This window comes from Camelina sativa, chromosome 9, assembly GCF_030686135.1.
Source record: "Camelina sativa cultivar CO46 ecotype springtype chromosome 9, ASM3068613v1".
Lineage (NCBI taxonomy): Eukaryota > Viridiplantae > Streptophyta > Magnoliopsida > Brassicales > Brassicaceae > Camelina > Camelina sativa.
Genome location: NC_141888.1, coordinates 4,969,468 through 4,990,907, shown reverse-complemented (window position 1 = coordinate 4,990,907; position 21,440 = coordinate 4,969,468). Strand labels below are relative to the sequence as shown.

At 31.3% G+C, this 21,440-nt stretch overlaps 1 protein-coding gene, 1 long non-coding RNA gene and 1 pseudogene across 3 annotated transcripts; all 3 read left to right on the top strand.

Annotated features, from left to right (window-relative positions):
• LOC147937735 (uncharacterized) lies at nt 1-5,795 on the top strand (annotated as a pseudogene).
• A 2,946-nt stretch (nt 5,796-8,741) lies between these two features.
• On the top strand, nt 8,742-9,381 carry LOC104710490 (uncharacterized). Its single transcript, XR_755016.3, has 2 exons — nt 8,742-8,981; nt 9,111-9,381. It is a non-coding gene; the product is annotated as an uncharacterized LOC104710490 (long non-coding RNA).
• A 3,398-nt stretch (nt 9,382-12,779) lies between these two features.
• LOC104710489 (B3 domain-containing transcription factor FUS3) lies at nt 12,780-15,637 on the top strand. Of its 2 annotated transcripts, none has more exons than XM_019229244.2 (6): nt 12,780-13,724; nt 13,907-13,996; nt 14,081-14,181; nt 14,649-14,695; nt 14,809-14,885; nt 14,987-15,637. In XM_019229244.2, the coding sequence occupies exons 1-6, from the start codon at nt 13,473-13,475 to the stop codon at nt 15,353-15,355; spliced, it is 936 nt and encodes a 311-aa protein (XP_019084789.1). In that variant the 5' UTR covers nt 12,780-13,472; the 3' UTR covers nt 15,356-15,637. The 2 variants fall into 2 exon arrangements, with proteins under 2 accessions (XP_019084789.1, XP_087322134.1); XM_087466008.1 differs by having other exon boundaries at nt 13,106-13,724; nt 13,910-13,996.
• The last annotated feature ends 5,803 nt before the right edge of the window (nt 15,638-21,440 follow it).

Sequence of the window (21,440 nt, the reverse complement as noted above, 5' to 3'; positions counted from 1 at the left end):
ATGCTGCCGTCGGCGGCTTTCCCAGGCTGCTTAGCAGCAGTTCTGGTGGGGATTGGGAGCGAAGTGGAGAGCGAGAGGGTGGTTGTGGAGAAGTGTGACTCTGGTGTGGTTTTGGGTGATGTTTTAGCGGTAGATAGTCAAAGTAAGGAGGAATCAAGGGAAGTATCATCGTCGGTGCAACCTGCTATGAAGGTGCAGTGTTCTTATCTACAGGTTGTTTATGAAGCAAAAAATTGCAGTCATAGAAGTGGATGGACAGGAAAAAGTTGTTGTGCCTAAAGAGGTGTTTGTCGATGCAAAGCCGCTTTGGGAAGATTTTGTGATTGGCAAGTTCCAAAACTCGAAGGCTCCTCATGTTGGTAAGATTCACATGATTGTGAATAAAATCTGGCGTTTGGGGGATCGGTCCACTGTTATTGATGTATTCGCAGTGAATGAAACCACCGTTAAGTTCCATATCAGGCAGGAGGGTATGCGGCATCGGGTCCTCAATCGAGGCATGTGGAATATAATGGACATACCTATGATAGTTTCTAAGTGGACTCCGTTTGCGGAGGAGGCTCAACCTGCTTTGAAGTCGGTCCCCTTGTGGGTTAAGCTTTCTAATATCCCTCCACCAATGTTCACAGACAAGGGTTTGGAGTTTTTGTCAAGTGCAGTGGATAAACCTATTAGGTTGCATCCTACAACAGAGGCCTGTATCAGCTTTAAGGAAGCTCAGGTTCTCATCGAGGCTGATTTAACTAAGGACATGCCTACGGAGTATCTCATCACGGGTGAGGAAGAAGGGGAGTTTGATTCAGTAATTAAGTATAGCTACCATTGGCTTCCACCGAGGTGTGGCTGTTGTAATTAAGAAATGGGGTCATCTCAGTGCAACGTGTTTGTTAGCTCCGGCGGTGGTTGTCGTGGAGGAACAGCAACCTGCTATTGCCCATGAGGATCAGATTAATGTTTCAATGGATAAGGAGTATGGGGAAAGGGTGGCAGCTACAGTTGCTGGTGGGGGTGAAAGTTTATCAATGGAGGAGCAGGCACCGACAACTGTGTCTGCTACGGAGAACGAGAATGTGACTGATATGCCGGTGGAGGATCAAGCACAGGAGACTCGGATCACTCTAAAGCCCTGGTTTAAAAGTCGTTAGGCGCTAGTCGGGCGGCGAGGGTAGGCCTAGCGCCTAGAAGAGAAATTGGAGATTATGCGGAGATTAATCGGGGACTAGTTTTTAATACTTATTTAATTTTATAAACTAATATAATAAATATACAATGTTAAATATAAATTGTTATCCAGAAAAATTTATTATAGTATAAGTTTCAGTTATAATAAGATTTGAAAAATATAATAAGGTAGCTAACTAATGTATATATCTCATATATTAGGTATCCATCACTGCAATATTATTATTTCCTTAGTAGTTTACAATAAAATAATAATAAAACAAAATGAAGCTTGTACACAAAAATAATAATTATAGTTATAAAATACACTCACGATTATAAAGTATGGTAATAATTATAATATAACAGAGAATACACTCATGTTTGTGCACATGCATGTATTTGTGAGTATCCCACATCGGCTGGGAGAGAAATGATGATCGTAAAAATTAACTATAAATACATTAGCTTAGAGTAAGTTGTTTAGTGGCTTCAAAGTTGGGCTTCATATGATGAAGCCCATTTGGCTATAGTTAAAAGAAAAAAAAATCAGTCCAATATCCGATTTTAGCTCATTAGTTGGACAAAAAATCGGATACCGATTAACATGAGCGATTTGGCCAAAATCGCCGCGAGTATGGTCCGATCAGCACTTAACCGGGCGAGTAATCGGCTAGGCGCCTGATTTTTAAAACAAGGCTCCAAAGTCATCTCGTGGAAATCCTCGTACTACTAATGCAGTTTTGGCACTTGGTGGGGTTTTTCTGCTTTGGGAGTTAATCTAGAGGAGAGCTCTGAGACCGCTGCTTTTGGTGACTCTCTGCAGTCGGATTCAGAGGATCCCCCTGTTTCAGTTCGTCCATGGGGTGCAATAAAAAGTCCGGGTATGCAGGATGAGGTTCCTATACGTACATACCTGACTCGAGGCTCAAAAACGGCTCATAAGCATGTTTCTACTCTTCCTGCAGGTTCGACTAAGGACCAGACTCGGAATCATAGCAGGAAACCACCCTCAAAACCTTAATGTCAGGTTTCTCCTGGAATGTTCGTGGTTTAAATAGGACATCTAAACATTCCGTTATTAAAGAGTGGGTTTCAATTCGGTTGTCTTTTGGAGACAAAAGTAAAAGAAGAGAGGTCATTGAGGTTGGGGAATAAGTCGTTTCCAGGTTGGTCGATCTTGACGAATTATGAACATAATAGTCGAGGACGAATTTGGGTGATCTGGCAAGAAAATGTGAAGGTTGATCCCTTTTCTAAGATTGAACAGATCATTACGTGTTCTATGAAGTTAGAAAATCAAGAAGAGGAGTTTTTTTGTTTTTTTGTGTATGCTTTAAATACGGTAGAAGCACGGAGAGTGCTGTGGCAGGAGATACAAGATCATTATGCTTCCCCTTTGTTCTGAAACAAGGCGTGGGTGTTCTTGGGTGATTTTAATGAAACAGTCGATATGGGGGAATATTTTCGTTTTGATGACAGTCCGATGATCACAGCGGGAATGCGTGATTTTCAAGCGGTTGTCAATGCTTGTTCGTTAGTAGACATGGCCTCCCATGGTCCTCCGTTTACATGGGGTGGTAATAAACGTGACAATGACTTGATCCTCAAGAAGTTGGATAGGGTGATGGTCAGTACAGCTTGGGAACATATCTTCCCGCAAATTTATAATGTGTTTACATCTGGGGGTGTCTCGGACCACCTGCATTGTCGGCTCATGATTCATGGTGAAGCTGGTCCTATTGTGAAGCGTCGACCATTCAAGTTTGTTAACCTGCTGACTGAAATGGAGGAGTATATGCCACTGGTGGGTGACTATTGGCAGGAAACGGAACCTCTGTTCCTGTCTACTTCGACTTTGTTTCGTTTTTCAAAGAAGTTAAAAGGGCTGAAGCCTAAGTTAAGAAGCCTGGCAAAGATAAGAATGGAGAATCTTATCTGGAAAACGAAAGAGGCTTTTCACACTCTCTGTCAGAAGCAACAAACCACTGCATTACATCCTTCGTCACAGGCCATGGAGGAGGAAAAAGAGGCTTATAAACGATGGGATTTTTTGGCAGGGTTGGAGGAGAAGTATCTCAAGCAGAAGTCGAAGTTGTATTGGTTACAGGTGGGGGATAGAAACAACAAAACTTTTCATAGAGCTGCCAAAGCGAGGGAAGCAAGAAACAATATACGGGAGGTTCAGTGTCTTGATGGTCGGGTGGTAGTGGCAGAGGATGATATCAAAGCAGAGGCGGAACGGCATTTTAGAGTCTTTTTGCAGGAAATTCCTGGGGATTTTGAGGGTGCCACAATTGAAGGTTTGGAGAGTTTGTTACCATTTCGTTGTTCAAATGCTGACCAGCAAGCCCTTATCCGGGATGTCACGGGTGAGGAGATTAAGAAGGTTCTTTTTTTCATGCCATGTGATAAGTCTCCTGGACCGGATGGATACACAGTGGAGTTCTATAAGGCTACCTGGTCAATAATTGGGAGGGAGTTTGTGTTAGCGGTGCAATCTTTTTTTGCTAAAGGCTTTTTGCCAAAGGGCATCAACACAACCATTTCGGCGCTTATTCCTAAGTCTTTGGAAGCACGACAAATGAAGGATTATCGTCCAATCTCGTGTTGTAACGTGATTTATAAGGTGATATCGAAAGTCTTAGCTAATAGATTGAAAAGAGTGCTCCCAAAGTTTATTTCTAGCAACCAATCGGCATTTGTTTAGGATCGGTTGTTGATTGAGAATGTGTTGTTAGCCACAGAATTGGTTAAGGACTATGTTTCTAGTCGGTGTGCTATTAAGATTGATGTCTCTAAAGCGTTTGATTCAGTGCAGTGGTCCTTTCTATCCAAAACTCTCTCGGCCATGCAGTTTTCGCAGTTATTCATACATTGGCTGATGCTTTGTGTTACTACAGCTTCCTTTTCAGTTCAGGTCAATGGGGATTTTGTAGGTTTTTTTTGGAGCTACAGAGGTCTTCGTCAGGGCTGTTCTCTGTCACCGTATCTCTTTGTCATTTGTATGGATGTTCTTTCTAAAGAGTTGGACAAGGCAGCTGGGGAGCGTTTCTTTGGTTATCATCCTCGGTGTAAGAATCTGGGCTTAACTCACTTAAGCTTAGTGATGGTAAGATGCGATCTATCAAGGGAATTGTTGATGTTTTTGAGGAGTTTGCAAAGGCCTCAGGGCTGAAAATTAGTATGGAGAAATCCACACTTTATTTCGCTAGAGTATCTATTGATCAAGCCACTAGTTACCCGTTTACTGTTGGCCACTTGCCGGTTCGTTACTTGGGTTTGCCGCTGGTTACTAAGCAACTTACCACTGTATATTACTCTCCTCTGCTCGATCGAATTCGAAAGCATATAGGGTCATGGACATCACGCCATTTATCATTTGCAGGCCGTTTCAATCTGATATCCTCGGTCCTTTGGAGTGTGTGTAACTTCTGGTTTGGTGCTTTTTGTCTCCCTAAGAGGTGTTTAGAGGAGATTGATTCAATGTGTGCGGGTTTTCTCTGGTCGGTCCGGATATGAATCCTCCCAAAGCAAAAGTTTCGTGGGAAGCAGTTTGTAAGCATAAAGCAGAGGGTGGCCTTGGTCTCTGTTCTGTTCAGGAATCAAACATTGTGAGTTGCTTGAAGTTGGTTTGGCGTGTGGTGTCTAAGGGGGACTCTTTATGGGTTAAATGGGTTCAGACAAAACTGTTAAAAGGGGCATCTTTTTCGATGGTTAAGGAGAACACGAGTGTGGGTTCATGGATTTGGAAGAAACTTCTCAAATACCGGGCGGTGGCTACCACTTTCTGTAAGGTCGATGTGGGGAATGGGGAGAACACATCGTTTTGGTATGATTGGTGGTCGGACATGGGTAGACTCATGGAAGTGGTAGGGAAGCAAGGTGTTATTGATTTGGGGATAAGCAGGCAGTGTTCTTTGGCGGAAGCGTGGATTCCACGTTAAAACCGGCAGCACCGGGGAGATCTAGTAAATGCTGTGGAGCAGGCTCTGTCTTTGCGGAGGGACATGAGCCTGGAATCAGCTGATCAACCACTATGGCGAGGAAAGAATGATGTGTTTAGGCCGAAATTCTCAACTAAGTATACTTGGAATCATATTCGAACTACGGCCAATACGGTATGTTGGCATAAGGGGGTTTGGTTTACGCATAGTACACCCAAATTCTCTTTTTGTGTGTGGTTGGCTGCTCAAGATCGAATTTCGACAGAGGCTCGAATGGTCATGTGGAATGGAGGGACTGCAGGGACTTGTGTTTTCTGTAACTCCACGTTAGAAACTCGAGATCATCTATTATTTTCTTGTTCTTTTGTTTCTGGTGTGTGGTCAGCTCTTGCTAAGGGACTGTTTAAGACTCACTATACCACGGATTGGTCAACTTTAATTTCTCATCTATCCCTACCTCAACTTCCCCGCGTTGAGGGTTTTCCCCTCAGGTATGTTTTTCAAGTGGTGGTGTATATTATTTGGCGTGAACGAAATGGAAGACGACATGGTGATCCACTGCATTCTGCTACATATTTGGTCGGCTGGGTTGATAGGCAAGTTTGGGATCAGCTTCTGGCGATTGGTCGGTTGGGAGATCGCCGGTACGATGAGGCGTTTCAAGTGTGGCTACTTTCTCATGTTTAGTTTTTACCTAAGCTCTGTTTCAATTTTTTAGTTTTCAGTTATAAACTCTCAGCCAAAGCTGCACTAGTTGTATCAATGTATTTTTTCTTTTGAATATAATTTAACATTAAATTCAAAAAAAAAAATAACAATGAAAGACTCCTATCTTACACTAATTCTAATTACCAAGAGGATAGCCAAGATTCGAAAGTTATAAGTTGGAATGTAACATAAACTTTGAAAATGATAGATGAAGGAAATATAGTCTCTCATACCAATACCAAAAATGGTAACCGAAGTAAAAGTTTATGAAATCGATTTTTTTATATAATATACTAGATATTCACCCGCGGTACACCGCGGGGCTATAGTTTCACTACAAAAAAAACAAACGTATTGTATCACAAAACTAAATGATATTGTTTTAAATTACTTTTAATAACTGATCTAAAAATTAGGTATTAACATCAATTACAATAATCGATACTATTATTGATTTGTATAGCATCATTTTCATTATAACCAATGCAATCTAAATCATTTACATCACTTTAAAAATATTGATACAAATATATAAATTTACTTCACTTAATAATTGATGTATTTATTAATTTATATTCACAGCACTTAGAAAATAATACAAGTTTTACATCATTTTATAAATGATGTTAGGAATACATATATTTCAAGGAAAAAAAAGTAATTGGATAAACATATGTTTTTTTTTTTTTTAAGTTATGTCGATTAAACTATCTATATATAATTTGATTTCACTATTTATAAATTTTTTATTTTTAGCATGTATAGTGTTAAGCAAATTTTTTGTTTTATTTTTAAAAACTCTAAAATATAAAACTTTTAAATATTTATTTCTTTTTGTTTTTCAAAAATAAGATTTGTAGTTCAAAAACTTAAAACAAAGAAAAAAAAAGTTATATTTTTTAATCGATTAAAACTTAAATCCAAACTGACAAAAAAAAAAAAAAAAAATCCAAAACAGCTTGTATCCCACATCGACTGGGCAAAACAAAGTTCTCCTAATTGCTTCTATATATATTTACTTTACGTTGATCCATTTTTTGTGGGGATAACAACCAACTTTGGGTCCCATCATAAATATAGTATAAATATTTTTTTTTCAACCAAAGATAAATAATTTTTGTCAGTTGAATATTTTTAAAAATGACTGAAAGACATAAATAATTAAATATTACATTACAGAAAAATATTTTCATATTATTTATTATAATATAATTTTAACAACAGTTTTCTAAAATGATACAAATATTTTAAATTAGTTTTGATAGCTGATACAAATATTTTATATCAATTTAATAAAATGATGTAAATTTAATAAAATGATGTAAGACTTACAACATTTTTTGTAAATGATGCAAATGAACATCAATTTCCCTAATTGAAACAAATATTCATTTCAATCGATGCAAATTATTTGCATCAACAAAATGTAAATCATTCATTAAAGTGATACAAAATATTTTTGCATCATTTAAAATTGATGCAAAAATATAAAATAAATGATGTAATACCATACTTTTTTGTAGTGTTTTATTTAGGAATGCATAATATAATTTATTTATTATATTTTATATATATATAACTAATATGTTTTATATTTTTTAAATGTACTATAGTTTTACATAAATATATTATGTATTGTATAATTTTCATTGTGTATATTTATTGCTTTATTATATAGTTAAAATATTCTTCTTGTTCATATAATTTACTTTAGTCAACAAATATACTGTCTTTATGATTTTGTATATTTATTTACAATGTATGGATAATAATATTTGAAATTATATTTTTTTTTTTTATAGTTATATGAGTATACTATAATTTGACTTTTTAATTACATCTGTATATCATTTTAACACTTTTGTATTTATAGGATCCAAATATTTTTATAATTTGACTTTTTAATTACATTTGTATATCATTTTAACACTTTTGTATTTATAGGATCCAAATATTTTTATAATTTGAGTTGAGATCAAATTAGTTATTTGGTCAAATGTGCTAATTTTATTTTTCAGATATGATGTCTTATCACAATTTATTCTGCTGATTGAGTATTAGCAAAATTACATAATGAACCATCCTTTCCATATACTTTCTGGTTAATCTGTTATGTAAAATTCGATTTGGACAGATCATTTATTAATGTTTTAAATGGCATGGAGTACGATTGTGTTGATACAAGCAGGTTTGTTATCTGAAAACATGTAAAGTTTCTATTTTACTAATAATATGGGTTATATTTAATCGAATTTTAAGTAAGTGATGTTTTTAATATTAATCTAACCAATACTTATGTGTTTTATGTCAGAGAGTTTTCCCCAATGGTGAAATCATCATCAAGTGGAAACATGCAGTAACCAAGAAATAAACACAGGTCAGTTCTCTATGTATTTTTAGCATATTATATAGCTACGATGTAAAGCTTCTATTTTACTATGGAAATGGTTCATTATATAGTTAGGATGCAATCGAAAAAGTTATTATGAATCAGAAATGGAAATTTTTTATTGAAACAATTGAATCATTTAAAGAAAGAGCACTTATTTGCGGCAAACCATGTCACCAAACTAAGAAATACCAAACTTGGAAAGTTTTAACATGGAAAGGAATAAAAGTAAAAAGCAAAGACTATAATGTAAATAAAATGGGCCTTAGTTGGAGAGAGTTATATCGTCGATCCAAAATATGAATTTCAAATAATTAATATCAGTGTTATAATTGTAAATAAGTTTGAACTTCAGGATTTATTTTATATATGTCTTTAAAAATGTATATATAGATGATATGATATTTATGGTAAAGACGACAAAAACTTACAGAAGGATAAACTATTAACGGACGTTTTTTGTAAATTGTCCTCGTGGCTTGATATCGATAGAGGCGTGAGGCGTCCAAAAAAGCAACTACACTCATCAAATAAAAGGCATCATATGCGTGAGAAGTGTGAATAATCTCGCTATAATGCAAAAGAAATGAAAGAATCCTATGGAAGTTATATACTATATCAAAGAGAGCAAATCGATAAGAAATCATAATATTGTTGCCTTTTTTGGTTGAAGATCACCTTGCAGTTAACGAAGATATGAGATTTTTCCATCAATGCGTTCCTTCGAGTGATATCTGAAGCATACCGGCAGTCCCGTCTCAATATTTTTTTGGAACGTAGGTGAACTAAATTTTTTGGATTTTTTTCATACTAAATTTTTTTTTGGTCCCTTTTGTTGAAGGAATTTTTCTGAATTTTGGGTTGGTCCTTTGGCATTTGCCCCTCCCGTCGCCCCCATGAGCCAGGCCTGCATACCGGCACCGACAAAGAAAGTGTATTATGGAAACTCCTACAAAATAAGGCCAAGAGCGACATACCGGCAAACATGAAGGACACGAGTTCAAACTCCTATCATCTGTTATGAATCACATGCTACAGATAAGTTTTTACTACTCTCAATAGTCTAAACATAAATTAAAGATTTTAGTTTTCACAATCATAAGGATCTTGAACTTATAAAGAAATATTCCTTAATAAGAGATCTCGATTTCTTGAAATTCATATTAGAATTTTGCATGTGTTGTAATCTTTTTTTCTTTACTTTTAATTAGGCAAGTCTTTACTTCATAATTGAACATTGATAATATAAGGGTGATGAAAATGCCTAAAAAAAAAAAACAAATTAACCAATCTGACATAATAACACATTATTTCGTTGTCTGTATGATGCTGAATTGGCATGCTTCTGTGGCATTTAGGTTATTTTCTTGATATGAATTTGTTAAGGTTGAGCCAACTGAATCTGAAGTGAACTTGTATTTTAAATTATTGGTTTAAATTTCAAACATGATATATAAGAACCGATCATATTTTGTAATAAAATTATAAATGATCTTAGGTTGCATGGAATGAGAACACATAAGTGATACATTTAGAAGCATGAATGCAGTTTTTTCCAAAAAATAAGAAATATGTATGTGTTCGAAACTCTTTTCTGTATAATTTAATATATCATATAAGATTATGTACAATATAATTATAAAAATATAATATTATAACATTATAGTTGAAATTAGTTTTAAAAAAATAATATAAATAACACATAAATAACATTAAAGATTAAAGATGAAGGAAAATATTAAAGCAAAAGATATACAAGAGAAAATCATCCAATATAAAGCTTAAGAAAAATAAACTAGAAAAATTGTTGGAACTAAAAATGTTATTAAATACTAAATTCATAGTTTTAGAATAAATTTAAAAAATGAAAATATCAACAATTATCATTATATTATTTTAGCAAGATTTTTATATAACGTGTGTTCGTGATTTTGGTGGAAAAAATTAAGTAATTTGGTGAGAGATTTCATTAATTATCTCTAATTATATATATATATATATAATTTAGTACTACAACACCCACAATTTTTCTATTTATTTATGCACTAACCACAAATTCCTATATATTTATGTTTTGTTTTGGCGAGAAATGCACTAGCTATTTATTTATTTTTGATAAAATACAGGTATTTTTGGTGTCCAATAAATTTCTTTTGTAATATTACATAACTTTTAAAAAGATAAATTTTAAAGTAAAAGATTAAAATTTTTATATTTTCAGATCCATAAAAATCAATTAATACATTTTTTTTTAACGCATATTCAAAAAAAAACAATTTTATATTTATTTTATATAAATTGAATAATTTAAAATAGTATATATGAACGAATATATACCATTATACTATTTAAAAAAATAGATATAATTAATTTCATGTTGTCTAGAGATCTTTTCTACTTTACTACTTATAACAGATAAATATTTTTTTAAGGTAATCAAATAGATTCCTTTACAGTTAACTAATTTTATGATTCATTCTATTCTGCGGAAAACAAAAAAAAAATGATTCGTTCTATTCTAGTGAGTTTTTTTTTTTTTTTTGATTTTTTGTTTGTGGTAAATCACTACTTTTATAAGATCCATGCACATATGAGTTATAATCTTATAATTTGTTACATTTTATGGTCTTAATCTATAATTTTTAAAAAATCTTCTCATCATCGTTATAACACCTTATGAATATTAATGAGTATGTGCATATATGATATAAAAATAAATATAATACTTCTCTTTTCAAAGACACATGTATATAGTAGTCAAATATATTTGTATATATACCACTATTTCATATACTATTAATTAGCAAATAATTTAAATTTCTTTTGAATTTGATTACGATATGATTATGTGTTCATTTTGGCTGTTTCATAATTCATGAATAAAATTTAGTAAAAAATAATATTGGCCAAATTAAATTCATGATTAGAATTGATCTTTGAGTTAATTTAAGTGCGTAAGAAAATAAAAGAGAAGAATTTTGTCAGTAAATTTAGAGAATCGTTGCCACTTGTCTATGCATCTTCTTCTCACTTTCTCAGTGAGTCATTGTAACTAACACACAAAAATCACGTACCACTTCTAGAAACGTACGTATATTGGTCGACGTACTACTATAGTATATGCTTCGATTAACTAGAATACAGACATTTAATATGTGTTTAGTTTCAAGAAAAAAACAAAAAAATCAAAGTGGGTAAGGAACAAAAAAAGAAGAAGATGATTTCATTAAGTGTGAACAGATTAGATTACATGCCACTTGTCCATAAATAGAAACATTTATAAACATTGACAAATGGCATGTCGTAATCTCTTTTAACTTAATGAAGAAAACCTTTTTTTTGCCCAGTTTAACTAATCTTGTATTTAATTAATCACTCAAACTTTCTTCATGTAACACCATCCCAAAAGTATATAGAATCAAAAAATATTAATCACTCTAATATTTTTTGTTGGCCGACTTAATTATTAGTCTATGATTAAGTTAGCAATCTATATTTTTGTTAGTTTACTAACATGTACAATTTATATGTCGCGTTATTCATAGAATAATTGATTAACGTACGAATTAAGAAAGCAGTTCTGTAGTTTTTGAACTTGGTGCATATATAACTTTTCAATATCTCAATTTATATGTTGTAAATAAATATATATATATATATACACATATATAATCAATAGTTAGGACGTTATGAGTTGAAATTTCAGTATTTTAAATTGTATTGAATTAATATTTTAAAGAAGAATAAAATGATCGTTTATTTTAAAATAAATTATATTTTTGATTTGCTAACTATACGTCTTTTGTGTTTTAATGAAAAAATGCATGGACAAGTGGAAACCATTCTCTAAATCTAATGAGTGAATCTTTCTCTCCTTTTCTCTGCACTTTAAAAATTATAGTTAAATGAATTTACCATTAGTTGTTAATATTGCTTGACTAGTTTTCATACAAAAATCATGAACTACCATTATAGGGTTTTATTTGTGTGAAAAATCTACCCATTATAGTTGTAAGATAAAATTCATAATACATATACAATGTACGCCCTTAAACAGGAAAAAATGAAAGGTGGAAGAGCAGGATCACAACATATTAATTAAAGTTCAAAAAGACAAAAGAAAAAAACATACTGTATTAGAATCACATCATATAATATGTTTGATTAATATATCAATCTACGTACATTGTTATATATCTTGATAACTGGATGTATAAGTTTTACAAAATTGGAATTTATGTTATAATGCTTTATATGATGTGATTATAATATGTTTTTAGATCTTCTTGTCTTTTTGAACTTTAATTAATATGTTGTGATCCTCCTCTACCACCTTTCATGTTATCCTGTTTAAGGGCGTACGTTTTTTTTTCCTTTTCTTTTTAGGGGGTACGTTACTAATTGAGAATCACAAGTAACGATTTCGTATGGAGTTTGATATTCTAGTGAAGCTATGAGACAAATTAGCTATTTCAACCTAAGCCAAGTAATCGAAGGTACAATGAATCCTTTTCTTGCAAAACATGTATTGCCTCACTCTTTTAGAAGGAAAAAAGCCTTTAAATTTTCTTTTTCCCCTAAAAAAAGTGGTAGAATCTATGCGTATGCACAAATCACATGTTGACCAGTAAGTAATGAGAGAGTAAATTGACTTTAACAAAAACGAGAGTTTAATGTGGTAGAAGAGAGAGAGAGAAGAAGACGCCATTGAATTCTGGAAAAAAGGGAGAAACAGAACTTTTGCAACACATGTTCACCATGCACCTTCCACTCGTCTCTTTGCTCTTGGTTCCAAATCTTTAACCTAACCTATCTTGTTAAACTATGGTTGAGTGTTTTTATTAATTTAGTGACCTTTAGATTTCGTTACGTTACTATCATCTATAATCTTCTTAAGATTGTGAAAAATCTACTATTCGAAAACCCTAGATTCATGAATGTAGGTTATACAAATGTCACTTCCTTACCACAAATAGTAAAACAAAAAAAAACAAAAAAAAAATGGGTAAACCCAAATCTCTGATTGCCCAGCGTCCATATTAAGGGCTGCTTCGATCTGCACAACACACAACACAACACAAACACAGACTCTCTCTCTCTTCTCTCTTCTCTCTATCCTCTCTCTCTCTCTCTCTCTCTCTCTCTCTCTATCTCTATCACTGAAACCCAAAGTGATCGACCATTTGTTCCTTTTCCCTTCACACAGAGAACTGTTTCCTTCCACACTTCCTTTTTACTAGGCAGTGTTAACCAATTGAGAGTGAAAAATGATGGCTAATGAAAATGTGGAAACCAAGGCCTCTCCTTTAATGGCAAGTGTTGATCATCATCATAGGCTTGGATCCGGTTCGGGTCATGATCATCATCAAGGGTTATCGGCGTCTGTGCCTCTTCTTGGTGTTAACTCGAAGAAGAGAAGGATGCCAAGACAGAGACGATCTTCTTCTTCCTTTAAGCTTCTCTCTTTTCCTCCTCTTATGCCTCTTTCCTCCCACGTGCCAACTCCTCTCCCCGCACGTGTAAGCTCCTCAGTCTTTTTTCTTTAAAATTTATTAATTCGAAACAAAACAAAAATCTTAGTTTTATTTTTATAAGATCTCTGTGAAAATTCCAAATAAGAAAAAGGTTTTAGTGTTTTGTAATATTTATATTTCATTGGTTTTATTAAAAAGATTCAATGTATGTTTTGTAATGATGTCAGAAGATTGACCCGGGAAAGCTAAGATTCCTCTTCCAAAAAGAACTCAAGAACAGTGACGTCAGCTCCCTCCGTCGTATGATACTCCCCAAGGTGATCTTTGATTATATATATAATCATGATAGTGTTGATGAAGATGATGATGATCATAATGATAACTAATGTTGATCGATGTAGAAAGCTGCGGAGGCTCACTTGCCGGCGCTGGAATGTAAGGAAGGGATTCCTCTAAGGATGAAAGATTTGGACGGTCGTCACGTTTGGACCTTCAAGTACAGGTACTTCAGTTCATATATCATCAATATAGTTACTCCTAATTTGTTAGGTGATAATAAAGCATAGGTTATACAGTTAAATCAACTATTCAGTTACAAATTTTGGTTGGCAACAAAATTCAAATTTGGTTAGTATGGATAAGTGAATACTTGGTAGTATTCTATAATGGAGCATAGGTTATACAGTTAAATCAACTATTCTATAATGGAGCATATGCTGTATTTGATTTGGTACGGTGATCTATATGGATATGAATACTTGGTAGATCGATCATTTTGAAAGTATTTACTAATCCATGTCGATCTTAAGATCTTACAACTTTTTGTTTGTTTAATCTATTTATCTTTACTAATAGCTAGGAGCATACAGTTTGTCTCTATGATGGTGTATATATGTTCATCATTTCATTTAAGAGCAACCTAATATTAATGAGATCTCTAAAGGAAATTATATATGTTGTGATCATTAGGTACTGGCCAAACAACAATAGCAGAATGTACGTGCTTGAAAACACAGGTAAACTTACTTTATAACCCGGGATTTTTTTTTTAATAATTAAATCACGAAATATAAACAATCGAATCCATGATTGTTTAAAAATATTGGATCGCTCTCGATTGAATTTGCAGGCGACTTTGTGAACGCTCATGGTCTGCAGCTAGGTGACTTCATCATGGTTTACCAAAATCTCGACTCAAACAATTACGTACGTAACACGCTACTAAAAAATATGAAAAAAGTATCAAAACTTTAACTGCAAAACGTGTTACATGTTATGCCCGGTATTATTTACTTATTTTGATTTAGGTTATACAAGCAAGAAAGGCTTCTGAAGAAGAAGGAGAAGAAGACGTAACCATGGTTGAAGAGGACGACGTTTACACAAACTTAACGAAGATCGAAAACACCGTGGTTAATGATCTTCTCATCCAAGACTTTAATCACCAAAGCAGCAACAGCAACAACAACAAATCTTCGTACTATTACCCCGTCATCGATGATATCACCACAAACACAGCGTCTTTTGTCTACGACACGACGGCTTTGACCTCCAACGATACTCCACTCGATTATTTGGGTGGCAGTACGACGACTACTAATAATTATTACTCCGATTTCGGATCATTCGAGGGTTTGGGCTCCGTTGAGAATATCTCTCTTGATGACTTCTACTAGAGGGATCAATTGATGGGGCTCATGATAATTCTTAATGGTGATCATATATTTTATCTCCTTATATGTATAAGGATTAGATGCATTTTCATATCTTCAAAAGTGTTTAAATATTACATTATTATAGTTTTTATGAATATCATATATAGCTATATAATATGGGAGTCATGAAGGTGTGTATTTGATGAATAAATGTAATTTTGTGTCGGTGCTTTAATATATTAATCCTTGCCCGACAGAAAAAAAATTATATATGAAGATATATATAGCTTTCTTTTTATGGTTTTTGTTAATTTTACAATATTATAACCATCATAAATATATAACTATTATACTTATCAAAAAAAATATATATATATAACTATTATAATTTTTTTTTTTAAAGAAACCAAATGAGCTCATGAGGTGGAGCTATACCCTCAGACCAAGAGAGCTACAAGTTCACGCAAAAAAGAAACTCCATCATAAGGTGGAGCTATACCCTTAATCTAGTATAGGCAAGATCTCGACTCAAACAGTTACGTACTTTCAAACGGGTTTCAGTTCAAAATAATACATTAAAACTTAAACTTTAATCACTATTTTGCAGTGTTATAATTAACTTTCATATTTGAGTATCAAGTACTACATAAAACATAAAGAAATAAATCTTGAATCACATATCATTAAAATAGCTTGTGATTTTCAACAACTTCATAAAGATTTTATTTAAAAGTCTAATCAAAACAAATTTTTAATTTTAAATACTAAATTTACCATTATGTTGTAAGTCTTACATAAATACAGTTTGTCCGTAAAATTGGACTCTAGTTTTGATCCATGATCCTGATAATCCATCAACAGAAAACCAAAACTATAAATAAACAACATTGAAGCTTATAAAGAAACTGAAATCTAACCAATTTCTTTTTTTTTTGTTTTTTTATAAAAAATCTCTAAATCTAAAATCAAAAACTACAATCCAATAACCATTTTAAAACTACAAACATCCATGACCATAATAACTTGCCAGAGGGTGAGCAATGGGGAAGCCGCGAACGTCGAGATCTGACTCTTTGGAGTTCGTTTTGATGAACGACGGAGGAGAAAAATGGTGGACAAACTTTAACACGAGCGGTTGCTGATGATTTCTCCATTAATTTTTCTATAAAAGAAAATTATGCTTTTTTGTGATTCTGTTTAACATTGGTTCCGATTGGTGACACAATAAAAGCTATACAACTTGTACAACTTTTAATTTTTATCAATCACAAAAGCGTTACCAAAATTTATACTTCTCAGCTTTTTTGTACAGTTTTTATGTAAAAATTTTACTTACAGTTTTGCACTATTTCGTAACAGTTTACAGCTCTATCTTACAGCTTTTCTGTGCAGTTTTGTGTACGTTACGAATCAGACCCATTATGTGATAGGCTTTGTCGCATTCTACAGGTTTTGGAAAGGAGATTCCAAATTTGGTTTCGCTTCAATAATTCTAATAAATTAAAAATAAGAAAAGAAATCAATGCCATAAACTTTATAAAGTGTCTCCATTAACTAAAACTTAAAAAGAAAAAAAATTATAATATAAAACTAGATCCAGATTCGCATGTATATGTGAATAATTTTTGTTTTAAATGTTTTAATAAAAATGTAAAATAATATACTGATTTGATCTGGCAGTTAAATCCCCAACTCTCCAAGCCTCCAAGAAACCACTGACATCCTCAGCAACTTCAAATTCGTTAGATATTGAAACCCCAAAACTACATCGAATAGGAAAACTCACTACCAAAAAATGAAGAAATTTTACTATCGTTTCACCATTAAACCTATTTCGGCAATAAAAACCATAACAAGTCAAGAGAGAAGAGAGAGAGTTTCACGGACCAGTTGTCCTTAAGTGGATAACATAACAATTTTGAGTGATAGATTTACCATTTAAAAGTGTTTCAAAAAAAAAAAAAGATTTACCATTTAAAATATATATATATATATATATATCATGAAATTCATATTATTTATAACTATATAATTGCAAATACTAAAATATATGACTTACCACATTACACGTATAATAGCGTTCTACCCAAAAATAAAACGTTATGAGTTATAATTTAGTATCCCAAATATGTTTTTATATAGTAATTTAGTTGACAAACAAGTAAACAAATAACTTAGCTATTTATTTGAACTATTATGATAATTTTTAAATTTTTACTTATATTATATTAATTAATGAATTAATATAGAAAGAATCCTAAGAAGAAGCTTAATCAATGTGTTCAAATATTAAACAAAAAAAAGATAAGAATTTTAAAATTGCTTTTTAGGATAGTGAAAAAGAGATATTTAATAATACCTCATCAATTATATTAAACGAGAAGTGAAAATGTCCCACATTCAATCTCAGCAAAATTTTACCATTATACCATTAATGAAATTGCCCTTGACGTTGAAAATTTTTGCCCCTGGACATAAAATTACCTATTTTTCGCATTAAAAATAAATCAAAAATCGATTTAGAAATAATCTAATTGCATAAAAAGTTATTTGCAAAACTAGAATTTGCTAATTTAATCCCTAAATTTCCCGGAAAATACTCTTTTTACAACTATAGTTCTGTTTTATACTACAAATTCTACAGATTTGAGATAATTAGTGGGCTTAGATTGTTTATAGATAGATCGACGTTAATCTAAAAATTAATGGGCTTCTACAGAAAAAAAAAACCCGACGACAATACACCTCCTTACTGGAAACCCTAAAAAAATAGGTCTTTTACAACTATAAATACAATGCTATGGTTTGCTTTCACCATAACTCAACAAAAAGAAAAAAAGAAAAAAATATCTTCTCTTGAATTTACAGTTTTATCAATTTCAATAATTCTTTCATCATGTTCTCAAATTTATATTTGTATTCCGATCTTGATGTTTTTTATGATTCATCGACTGATCCTATTTATTTTCCTGTTCATATAGTGGTTTCTTGGAAAGCAAGATCCAATAATCATAACCCTTTGGTTGTTGTTGGTTCACCTTACAAAAAGGTATAATATTGTGCTTTTTTGATGAGGTTTTACGTTTAGTTCTTTAATCATCTTCTCAAAAAAATTCCCTTCTATTAAATTTATAGTTTTATCAATTTCAATAATTCTTTTATCATGTTGTCAAATTTATATTTGTATTCTGATCTTGCTGTTTTATATTATTATCGACTGATCATATTTATTTTCCTGTTCATATAGTGGTTTCTTGGAAAGCAAGATCCAAAAATCATAACGCTTTGGTTGTTGTCCGTTCACCTTACAAAAAAGTATAATATTGTGCTTTTTTGGTTGAGGTTTTACGATTAATTCTTTAATCATGTTCTAAAAAAAATTTATTTGTATTCCGATTTTCTACTTTTATGATTAATCGACTGATTCTTTTTATTTTCCTGTTCGTATAAGGGTTTCTTTGGAAAGCAAGATCAATAAATCATAAAGCTTTGGTTGTTGTTGGTTCACCTTACAAAAAAGTATAATATTGTGCTTTTTTGGTTGAGGTTTTACGTTTAATTATTTAATCATGTTCTCAAAAAATTTTATTTGTATTCCGATTTGCTGTTTTTATGATTAATTGACTGATTCTTTTTATTTTTCTGTTCGTATAGTGGTTTCTTGGAAAGCAAGATCCATAAAATCATAAAGCTTTAGTTGTTGTTGGTTAACCTTTCAAAAAATGTATAATAATTATGCTCTTTTAAATTTAATTCTTTTATTATTTTCTCAAAATTATAATAACATTCAAAAAAACAATTCTTCAAACGAATATTTATAATATATTCTTATATTTATCTTTCATCTTTTTAAAGAAATATATTGCATATGGATCTTATTATTCTTTTATTTTCCTGTTAATGTAATAGATAATAACTATTTTACATAGGTTTCAAGGACCAGATGAATCGATCAATAAATTTGATTCTAATTAATATCAGGTATTATTTTATATAATCGGAATGATTAACGTGTTAAATTATTTCTAATCCTTATAATTTCTTTTTTATAATTTGGTTACACTTGGATTGCCATATTTGCAGGAAAACTATGATCGTTAATAGGCATGTATCTTTTCAGGAATATAGAAACAAAATTGTTTAATTTTTATCTTTAGCTTAAATTTCATTTAGATTATTTAAATAATCATGTTATATGAGAGTTGATAATAATTCCATGTTTTAATTATTACTTTCTTTAAAAAAAAATTGAACAGGTTAAACCTAAAGAATACTACAATGAGGATGGTCATGTGGATGATGTTATGATTCCTTCAACGATTACAACAACTAAATTCTCAGATTGGATTATATTCAATACACAAGCTCCTCAAGCCAAAGAAATCGCTTATGCTAAAATTTCATACCCATCTGTTTGACATGATGTGGAAGCCAAGATCAAAGAGAAGACAATTTTTTCACACTACATTATTCCTATAATATTTGTTTCTTTAATTTAATCTAATTTTTTTAATGGTAACATTAAAGCTATTTAATTTATTAACAATAGAATTATTTAATTTCTGACTTTTGTATAATAGAATCTTTATTTTTAATAAAGCTTGGATTTATGAAAATATTTATTTATAAAGTTTTCTGATAAAGTTCTAATCTATTCTATAATAGATTAATAAATTATTCATTAATGAATGATGGAATAATCGTGTATATCTTCAAAGTTTTGAAATTTGGTCAATTTAAGACGATAAATATGAAAGAAAGTTTTATAATAGGAAAACTTACTCTTCGTTTTCAATTTCGAAAAAAAGTTCAGTGTGCACGTTGTTAGCCGAAAGGTATCCAGAGCTTTCAACAAGCACCAGACGTCCAGTTAAATCTAAAGATCATAATTAATATAGTTTGGTCAGTTACACATATTTAATAGAAAATATACATATAAGACAACTCAAATAATTGTTGTATACCTTTCTTTGTAAAAATCATACTGGCAAAGGATAAAATTTACGATTCATATAAAATTTACAAATTTGAAATGATAAAGATGGAAGTACATATATTTTGGTTAGTCTTTTATTTAGATTTTATATAATCAATAGATTAGGATGTAAGTAAGTATTGTTTAAATCAGTAAATTAATATATTGAAAAGATATATATGTTATATATTTACACATATCTATTATCATAAATTCCACTATTTATAATATATTCTTATATTTATCTTCCATCTTTTTAAAGAAATATATTGCATATGGATCTTATTATTCTTTTATTTTCCTGTAAATGTAATAGATGATAACTATTTTACATAGGTTTCAAGACCAGATGAATCGATCAATAAATTTGTTTCTAATTAATATTAGGTATTATTTTATATAATCGGAATGATTAACGTGTTAAATTATTTCTAATCCTTATAATTTCTTTTTCATAATTTGATTACACTTGGATTGCCATATTTGATGGAAAACAATGATCGTTAATAGCCATGTATATTTTCGGGAATATAGAAACAAAATTGTTTAATTTTTATCTTTCGCTTAAATTTCTTTTAGATTATTTAAATAATCATGTTATATGAGAATTGATAATAATTCCATGTTTTAATTATTACTTTTCTTTAAAAAAAATTCTCAGATTGGATTATATTCAATACACAAGCTCCTCAAGCCAAAGAAATCGCTTATGCTAAAATTTTAAACTCATCCGTTTGACATGATGTGGAAGCCCAAGATCAAAGAGAAGACAATTTTTTTTCACCCTATAATATTCCTATAATATTTGTTTCCTTAATTTAATCTATTTTTTTTAATTGTTACATTAAAGCTTTTTTAATTTATTAAAAATAGAATTATTTAATTTATGACTTTTGTATAATAGAATCTTTATTTTTAATAAAGCTTGGATTTATGAAAATATTTATTTATAAAGGTTTCTGATAAAATTCTAATTTATTCTATAATAGATTAATAAATTATACATTAATGAATGACGGAATAATCGTGTATATCTTCAAAGTTTTGAAATTTGGTAAATTTAAGACGATAAATATGTAAGAAATTTTTATAATAGGAAAACTTACTCTTCGTTTTCAATTTCGAAAAAAA